At 39.7% G+C, this 10,170-nt stretch overlaps 1 protein-coding gene across 1 annotated transcript in view; it reads right to left on the bottom strand.

Moving 5' to 3' along the window:
* Positions 1 to 2,171: 2,171 nt before the first annotated feature.
* LOC141181309 (hippocampus abundant transcript 1 protein-like) overlaps positions 2,172 to 10,170 on the bottom strand; it is a 50,269-nt gene continuing 42,270 nt past the window's right edge. The window contains exon 12 of the mRNA XM_073660716.1: positions 2,172 to 8,507. Within this exon, the coding sequence (XP_073516817.1) occupies positions 8,295 to 8,507 (213 nt within the window). The 3' untranslated portion in view covers positions 2,172 to 8,294. The remainder of the gene's footprint in view (positions 8,508 to 10,170) is intronic.

Here is a 10,170-nt window from a genome sequence, read left to right as displayed (position 1 = left end):
CTAAGAACTTCAAGTTCAGTTTTGTACGTTTTTTTTTAGTCCCAACAATAGATCAACGTATAAGCTTTGGACATTCGATCCTTGTTTTTTTTCTCCAGCTATGGTATACAGTGGACAAAAGTGTTGCTGCTCAGCACAGAGAGAATACAAATGTGGCAAAAAATCAACGAAAAAAAATGTGTTCTTATTCATTGACAGCAACGGCGAGAAACTAAAATCCAGAATTCATTGAAGAGTTGCTTAACTTCTGATTATACAGGGATTACGTTTATTTACAGAAAATCAGTGATTAAAGACTACTTAGTCTTTTTTCCAGAAAAAGTCTTAAACTAAGAGTGAGAATCTGTGCTTGTGTGTGTATTACACGCGCAGACTACTGTCAGAATTGTTGTGTTCCTTTTACTGCAACAGTAGCAGTTTTTATTGAAGATGTAGTACACAGCACATTTTTATCAGAAAAGTCTTCATGTCTGCATTCCATTTCCTCTAGGAAACACACAATTTCTAAGGGCTTTGGATTGTAGAAGCGGCTGAGAAAGTCCCTGTTTTGTAAAATGACAAACAAAATAGCTTCGCCAATGGAGTTCAAAATCAGCACTCTTCGCCAACTCCAGGAGTAAGAGCACTTCGAAAAAAGGCATTGTGGGGCTGTCTGAATAAATGAGGCAGAAATGGCAAAAATTGTAAAATAACATAATATTAGTGATGGTTTCAATATCATCAGAAAATGACACATTGTTTCACCCATTAAGGACTGAGCCACTTTGTAGGTTAATGACCAGGCCTCATTTTTTAAATTTGACCAGTGTAACTTTATGAGGTAATTACTCTGGAACTCTTCAATAAATCCCGCTGATTCGGAGACTCTTTTCTCATGACATATTGTACTTCATGATTTCGACAAGACTTGCATTTATTTGTGAAAAAATTGGAAACTTGGCAAAAATTACAAAATTTCACAATTTTCAAAATTTGAATTTTTATGTCCTTAAATCAGAGAGATATGTCACACAAAATAGTTAATAAATAACATTTCCCACATGTCTACTTTACATCAGCACAATATTTGAAACATAACTTTTTTTTGTTAGGAAGCTATAAGGGTTAAAAGTTGACCAGCGATTTTCTCATTTTTCCAACAAAATTTTCCAAACCCATTTTTTTTTTTAGGGACCACATCACATTTGAAGTGACTTTGAGGGATCTATAAGACAGAAAATACCCAAAAGTGACATCATTCTAAAAACTGCACCCCTTAAGGTGCTCAAAACCACATTCAAGAAGTTTATTAACCCTTCAGGTGCTTCGCAGGAACTGAAGCAATGTGGAAGGAAAAAATTAACATTTAACTTTTATTTTTCACAAAATGTTTTACTTTAGACCCATTTTTTTTTTATTTTCACAAGAGTAAAAGGAGAAAATGAACCCCCAAATTTATTGCACAATTCCTCCTGAGTATGCAGATACACCACATGTGGGAGAATGACACAGTTTGGGCGCACGGCAGAGTTCAGAAGGGAAGGAGCACTGTGACTTTTTGAGCACAAAATTGTCTGGAATCGAGAGCAGACGCTATGTTGCGTTTGGAGAGCCCCTAATGTGCCTAAATAGTGGAAACCCCCCACAAGTGACACCATTTTGGAAACTAAACCCCTCAAGGAACATGTATACATGTGTAGTGAACACCTTGAAGCGTAGAGCTGTGAAAATAAAATTATTATTTTTTTCACAAAAATGATCTTTTAGTCTCAAATTTTTTATTTTCACAAGGGTAACAGGAGAAAATGGACCTCAAAAGTTGTGCAATTTCTCCTGAGTTCGCCAATACACAATGTGTGGTTGAAAACTAATTCTAAGGCACAGTGCAAAGCTCAGAAGGGAAGAAGCACCATATTGGAGTTCAGATTTCGCTGGAATGGTTTGTGGGTGCTATGTCACATTGGCAGAGCCCCTGAGGTGCCAAAACAGCAGAATCCCCCATAAGTGACCCCATTTTTCAAATTACACCTCTCAATGAATTCATCTAAAGGTGCAGTGATCATCATGACACCACAGTTGTGTCACAGAATTTTATATCATTGGGCAGTGAAGAAAAAACAATTACATTTTTACCACAAATATGTTGGTTTAGCCTGATTTTACATTTTCACATAGGGAAATTGTTAAAAAAAAAAAAAAAAAAAAAAAAATGGCACCAAAATGTGTCACACAATTTCTGCTGAATGTGGCAATACCTCACATGTGGTTGTACAGTACTGCTTAGCCACACAGTGAGACTCGGAAGGAACGGAGCGCTATTTGCCTCCTGGAGCGCAGATTTTCCTAGAATAGTTTGCGGACTCCATATACAGAGCCCCTAAGTGCTAGAAGAGCAGAATCCCTCCCCCTCAAGTGACCCCATTTTGGAAATCATACCCCTGCCAAACATGTGGATGCTAAATGTGGTTAAGACACACTGTGGTGCTCAGAAGGGAGGGGGGATTTGGATGTGCAGAATTTCTTTTGGGGTTGGGGGCAAGGAGCCATTTTGCTTTTCCAGAACCTTTGTGCTACCAGTAACATGGAAGCCCCCTATATTTCCATTAACAGATGATGGACCTAAGTGGGGGCTTTTATGTGAAGCGTTTGTTGGGAACATTTTACATAATATTTTGGATCACATTTATCCTGCTCTCTATGCTGAGCACTTTGTGGTTTCCATCTAAATCTCCGAATGACGTGATTCAGATGAAACACCCGAGGGATCCATTCACTATAATGAGCCAGAAGACTTACTCTGGACTCTGTGTGGCCTCTGTTCAACGTTATCCTTCTTTTCAGAGGTGCACAAAACTGTGGCTGAACGCGCTTTTATCTACGCCTAAAAAATGGACACCGCCGGACCATAGGTCAGACGGCGTCCACAGTTCCTCCATCTGTCTCATTACAGGGAATCTTCCACCGGGGGTTCTGTCTGAATCAAGTATTTCAGAGATTTACATGGAAACCCCGATTTAAGTCCTCAGCGCAGAATAAATGTGAGCAGAGCCATACTGCGATCTTAGGGAGGCAGAATGAAAAAATCAAAAAGCAGGTGAAGAATTGTTTTTTATTTTTTACACCATTCCTCGTGCCGTATAAGTGATTAGACGACTTTATTCTTCGGGTCGATGCGATTACAGCGATACCAGATTTTTAGCAAGTTTTTACGATTGGATGCTGACACTAAAAAACGCTTTTCTTGCAAAAACTAGTTTTTGCATCGCCATATTTTGAGAGCTACAATTTTTCCATATTTAGGCCGACAGTCATGTGACGGCTTGTTTTTTGCGGGACAAATTGACGTTTTTATTGGTACCATTTTCGGGCACGTGACATTTTTTGATCGCTTTCTATTCTGATTTTTGGAGAGGCAGAATGAACAAAAACCAACAATTCAGGAATTGTTCTTTTTTGTCATTACTTGTGTGGTAAAATTGATAAGGCAGCTTTATTCTTCGGGTCAGTACAATTAGTGATACCTCATTTATGTCATTTTTTTAATGTTTTTGGGCTTTTACATAAAACTTTTATAGAAAAAAAATCATCTTTGCATCGCTGTATGGTGAGAGATGTAACTTTTTAATTTTTCGGCTGATGGAGCTGCATGGCAGCTTCATTTTTGCGGGATAAGATTACGTTTTCAGTAATTTTTATTTACATCCGTCTTTTTGATCGCGTTTTATTCCACTTTTTTCCAGAGGTTTGATTAAAAAGCATAGTTTCCCATGTTTTTTTATTGTTTTTTTTTACGATGTTCACTGAAGGGGTTAACTAGTGTGATAGATCGGGTCGTTCTGGACGCTGCGATACCAAATATGTGTACTTTTTTTTGTTTATTTTTACTTTTAAACATAAAAATGTGTATTTTATTAGTGTAATATAAATATATTTTATTTTTTAGATTTTTACAATTTTTTTTTACTTAGTTCCACTATGGAACTTTCACAGGTATAATGTATTGCAATGCACTAGCATTGCAGTACATTATACCTGTGTAGAATACTTCTGAGACCATGCTATGATCATGGTCTCAGAAGCTTTCGTAGCTTGGTACCGTGGCAATGGTTGGGCCCCTGCGATGACGTCGCGGGGGCGCTGATCTGAAGACAGAGGGAGCTCCCGTCCCTCTGCCTACCCCCTGAATGCGGTGATTGCTCACGATTAACAACCAGGGGCGCGCGGACACCGCTTGCTGGCTGCTTTGTGCAGGGGCTCAGCCACCAGCAGCGCTGAGTTCCTGCTGTGATCGGGCAGGAGACGCTGATATTTCAGCGTCTTCTGCACGATCGTGCTGTGATCGGTCAGCGATCTGAGTGAAGGGACCAACGGCATGGGTCCCTGCACCTCTTCCTGTACCGATCAGCTGTCAGTGACAGCTGTTGGCACCCAATTGTCACTGCGTGTTTACATGCATGACAGGGATAACCCGTCCTGGTGCGCTACAAGCATCCGGCCATGCAGGGTTATCCCAGTCATTGAACATAATGGGGTTAAAAAAGGTTTTTGCATTAGATGTATTTTTATTTTTAAATCTTGACAATGTTTTTTTTCTCTTTTTCATATTGCAATCTTTATTACAAAAATAAAAAATAGTAATCTTGCAATTTTCACACTGGCTACTGGGTTTATTTTGGAATCAGACTTCCTGTTCTTCCAGCAGGCTCATTATCAACAGAGGCAGGATTACAATTTCAGGTAACCCCTCTATACACAGCTGATAAAGCAGGATACACCAATCACAATAGGCAATGTTGCAGCTGACCCTGCCCCCCCTCCCTTCACAATAACTTGTGCACAGGGCCATTAGAAACTTCAATACAAAAGATAGGGTCGGGGTCTGTTAATTGTGGCCATGTACATGTGCAGTTTTCTGAAACAATGGGAAATTAGATTCTTAAAGCTTGAAAAAGCAGTGCCAAAAAACCTGATTTAAACAATATGTAATTTTCTGATAGCTTCCCTTTAAAGGAATCCGTCTCCAGATTTTAAAATACAGGCCGCATAGATTATGAACCCCATTTACCCCTCAAGGCTGTTTGCACGTTAATGACCGGGCCAAATTTTACAATTCTGACCACTGTCACTTTATGAGGTAATTACTCTGGAACGCTTCAACGGATCCCCCTGATTCTGAGAATGTTTTTTCGAGACATATTGTACTTCATGACTGTGGTAAAATTTGATCAATATTTTTTGTGTTTATATGTCAAAAAAACTGAATATTGGCGAATATTTTTAAAATTTAGCAATTTTCAAACTTTTAATTTTTATGCCCTTAAATCAGAGCGATATGTCACATAAAAAAGTTAATAAATAACATTTCCCACATGTCTACTGTACATCAGCACAATTTTTGAAACATAACATTTTTTTTGGTTAGGAAGTTATAAGGGTTAAAAGTTGATCAGTGATTTCTCATTTTTCCAACAAAAATTACAAAACCATTTTTTTAGGGACATTACATTTGAAGTGACTTTGAGGTGTCTACATGACAGAAAATATCCAAAAGTGACACCATTCTAAAAACTGCATCCTTCAACAGGATAAAATGGAACCCAAAATTTGTTGTGCAATTTCTCCCGAGTACGCAGATACCTCATATGTGGGTATAAACACGGCAGACCTCAGAAAAGAAGGCGTGGCGGTTTGGAACGCAGACTTTGATGGAATGGTCTGTGGGTGTCATGTCGTGTTTGGAGAACCCCTGATGTGCCTGAACAGTGGAAACAACCCCCCCATGCCCCAACAAGTGACACCATTTTGAAACCTAGACCCCTCAAGGAATTTATCTAGGTGTGTGGTGAGCACCTTCAACCCACAGGTGCTTCACATAATTTTAGAATGTTGATCGGTGAGAATGAAAAAAAAAATATATATTTTTCCACAAAAATATTGTTTTAGCCCCCAATTTTTTCATTTTCACAAGGATAGGAGAAAATGGACCCCATAATTTGTTGTGCAATGTCTCCTGAGTACGCAGATACCCAATATGTGGTCAAAAAAACAACTTGAGGCACAGGGTGACGTTCAGAAGGGAAGAAGCACCATATTGGAGTTCATATGTAATTTGCTGGACTGGTTTGACGGTGCCATGTCACATTGGCAGAGCCCCTGAGGTGCCAGAACAGCAGAACCCCCATAAGAGACCACATTTTACAAACTACACCCCTCAATGAATTCATCTAGGTGTGTAGTGAGAATGTTGACACCACATGTGCCTCAGAGTTTTATACCACTGGATGGTGAAGAAAGAACAATTACATTTTTACCACCAAAGTTTTGTTTCAACCCCAGCTTCTTTTTTTGTGCGAGACAAGATGACGTCTTCAGCAATACCATTTTTATTTACATTTGTCTTTTTGATCGCGTTTTATTACACTTTTTGTTTGACGGTATGATGATGATGATGATGATGAACACCGTAAAAAAATAAATGAGAAAACGATTCACTAAAGGGGTTAACTAGTGGGGCAGTTTTATATGTCGGGTCATTCCGGATGCGGCGATACCAAATAGGTCTACTTTTGTTTATTTTTTTTCTCATAATATTTATTTATGGGTACAGTATATTTTCTAAAAAATATTTTTACAATTTTTTTTTTTACTTTGTCCCACTATAGGACTTTCAATTTCTGCAGGCTGATCGCTGTTATAAGGCATAGCAATGCAGGAGCATTGCTATGCCTTATAAATATCAGCCCTGCAGACACAAGTTAGTTAGATCATGCACTGTGCATGATCTAACTACCTTGCTAGTGCCTGTGACCCGGATGTAGTCATCACGACATCAGGTCACCATGGCAACGATTGGAGCCCCTGCGATGATGCTGGGGTGCCGATCCAAGAGCAGAGGGGCTTCTCTCCCTCTACCTGCTCACAAAATGCTTTGATAGCATGCATTTAGGGGGTTAAAATGCTGGGAGCGGTGCGGGTACCGCTCCTGGCAGTGAGTGCAGGGTTGTCAGAAGTCAGAATCAGCTGACACGCGATGGCAATCGCACGCGCACAGCCTGTGAGTGCAAACCGGCATGACATATCCATACATCCAGGTCGCCTGGGACTTAACGATCTTGGACGTATAGATAAGTCTAAGGTCGTAAAAGGGTTAAATAGATCTCAGTCCTAATGAGACTGGAGTACTTACTTCAGAATAATCCTTTTTTGTTAAAGTTTACCTGTCAGATATTAAAATTATGTATTTTATGAGTCCAGGTTTAACTGAATAAAACAGTCAGCTTAGAATGGCTATAAAATCCCAATACTAACAGATTTTCAAAGTAAGTTAACCAGCCTCATTAGGTTGAAGATCTTTGTAATAATGTATGCGGTTTGTCCTTTGAAAACTGGTCACAGAACCACTTTAAAAAGAAACTGATTATAGGTAGGATGAAGGAGGAGTTCCAGCTACTTTTTAATTTTTTTGTCAGTTGTCCAATCAGAATTAAATCTCAAGTTGAAAACACAAGATGCAACTTAGTGATCATATTGCTTTACTATTCTATGTATATATGTAAATATTCACATACATATCTCACTATTTACCCTGCTAATTACTAAAAGCGACATTCATTACTCTTCATTTCCAAACCTAAGAATTTTAATGACAAAAACAAGAAGGTTGCTTGGGAAAGGAAAAAAAGATTTTTAATTCCGTATAGAGAGGCTGGTCTGCCAGACCAGTATAAGAGCTCTTCATCCGACACAGCCCCCTTGGGCTGCACTGTGGCACTAGAAAAATTTTGGAAAGCAATGTTAAAAAACAAAACAAAAAACCTAAAAAACAACAGAATATACAAAAAAAATGGACATTGTGTACCCTTACTTCAGTCAACTATAGTGAGAAATAAAAAACAATAAAAAAAAGTTGCCATTTTTGCCACAATGCTAAGGGTTTGTCTTCTGTACCTAGGCCTAGAGGGAGAACGTCTCCTCCTCTTAGATTTGGCAAGGGATTCTCTGATATCTTCTCACTGAGCCAGTCCCCATTAAAACATTATCCAACTTCCCGCAGGTCAACACATAATCGATGAACTATTAGTTTATACTTTTCTTGGCCACGAGCTTCTAACAGTCAAGTCCGCCTCAGTAATCTCACCATCACATTGTAGTGGTACATTTGTAACAACTTCTTCTTTAGTTAAAGACATTACAAAGTTTCCTGTCATTTGATCCTTTCTTCGTCTTCTGTTGTGGCTAAAGTTTCCGCTACAATCATGGAGCAATCTTTGATGTTGACAGTTTTCTTGCTTGGGTGCCCATATAAATTCCTTGGGTCATACGCTGCTATCATCAAGCAGTGGTTCCTTGCCCTCAGGGAGGTGGGCAGGAGGTAGAAGTGCATGGCTCTGAGCACCATTGCTGTGCTTTTTATGAGCACCAGAGCGCAGTGTAAGGCTGGTGTGCTCTGGGATGAAGAGTGCCACAAGCAAGGACAACAATACAGAGCAAGCCCCAAAAAGAAAAGGCGGACCAGGAATTATACTTCTCTGTGGTGGAGAGAAAAAGAAAACAATGTTAAATTGCTTAATATGTCTATAAAGATTCACCCCATCATAGAGTATAGAGTGGTGCCAAAAAAAAAAAAAAAATTCTTATAATCTCATTTTTTCAGAAACTTTACGAAGCTGCACTCAATTGGTCTGTATTAGAAAACTTCTTCATCCTTTTAATTACCAACAAATTCAATAGAAAAATGCAAATAAAGGGCCATTGGCTGAATCCAGGCTATGCCTTCCTTAAAGGGGTTGTCCGGTCCAAACCGATAAGTCTGCAGTCACTCTGAGTGACTGCAGACTTATGAATCCCCCTAGCGCACGCACTGTGCGCTGCGGGGATTCGCTGGTTTCGGAGTCTGCACCGGAGGGTATGAGTTATACATACCCCTGGCCAGTATCATGGCCTAGCTCCATACACTTGTATTGAGTGGAGGCCGCGCCCTGTCTAATGACGTGGCTGTCTGGTGTATAGAGAGCGAGGCCGCACCCACTGGTTGGTGGTATGTATAACTAACTCATACATACCCACCGTTCCTGGGTCCGAAACCGGGGAATCCCTGCAGCATCAAGAGCGTGCGCTGGGGGAATTCATAACTTATCGGTTTGGACCAGACAACCCCTTTAAAGGGAATCTGTCAATATGATCAATCCCCCCAAACCTCATATATGGGAATGTAGGTTTTTGACATGTAAATCCATCTACACCTTTATATTTTCTATCTGTTGCTGCATTCACAAGTATTTAGAGCAGGGCTCTGAAACAGGCAGCCCTCCAGCCGCATGCGGCTGCTTGATGCGGCCCGCAGGCACCGGAGCCCCATAATGATTGCGGCCTGGTCCTGAGGGCCGCCAAAGTCAGTGATTTTTTTTCAGTTGAATGTTCTGCAAGTTAGGAACCAGCATGGGCCATTACTACAAGGTGGGGACAGGGATGGGCACATTACTACAAGATGAGGACCAGGATAGGCACATTAATACAAGGTGGGGACCGGGATGAGCACATTACTACAAGGTGGGGACCGGGATGAGCACATTACTACAAGGTGGGGACCAAGATGGGCACATTACTACAAGGTGGGGACCGAGATGGGCACATTACTACAAGATGAGGACCAAGATGGGGGACATTACTACAAGAAGTTGGTCAAAATTACTATATGGTGCTAACTGTAAGAAAAAAAAAAAAATCACTGAATGTGGCCAATTAGGGGACACAAAAAGGAAATAAAAATTGTAAAAACTGTAAACTTTTTAAAAACTAAACTATAAAACTGTATCATAGCCCATAAAATGAATGCCATTTAAAATAAAAAAGCCAAAAATGTTCAAAAAATGATCCAAAAGGTGTATAGAAAAAAACAATATGGTATCATTAAAAATTTCATATCATCCTTGAATGTGGTCCTTCAAATTCACATTTTTTCTATGTGCAGCCCATATACTTAGAGTTTGAAACCTCTGATTTAGCGTATTCATTTAAAGGCAAAATGAGATCTTAAGCGCTCTAGCCATGACAGATCATTTCTGATGTCTCTGCCCCACAAGGTTGTTTTCTCCGCCCCAGAATCAGATTTTTTAAATTGATTGATAGCTCACTGTGGTTTCTTTGCCTACAGCCTTATGTTATACAGACAGTGAGCTATCAATCAAGCTA

The sequence above is a fragment of the Phyllobates terribilis genome, unplaced genomic scaffold (assembly GCF_046119375.1).
Source record: "Phyllobates terribilis strain yellow unplaced genomic scaffold, ASM4611937v1 Scaffold_1__5_contigs__length_1240528914, whole genome shotgun sequence".
Classification (NCBI taxonomy): Eukaryota; Metazoa; Chordata; class Amphibia; order Anura; family Dendrobatidae; genus Phyllobates; species Phyllobates terribilis.
The sequence above is the reverse complement of the archived record's forward strand: the minus strand, read 5'-3'. Positions and strand labels throughout refer to the sequence as shown.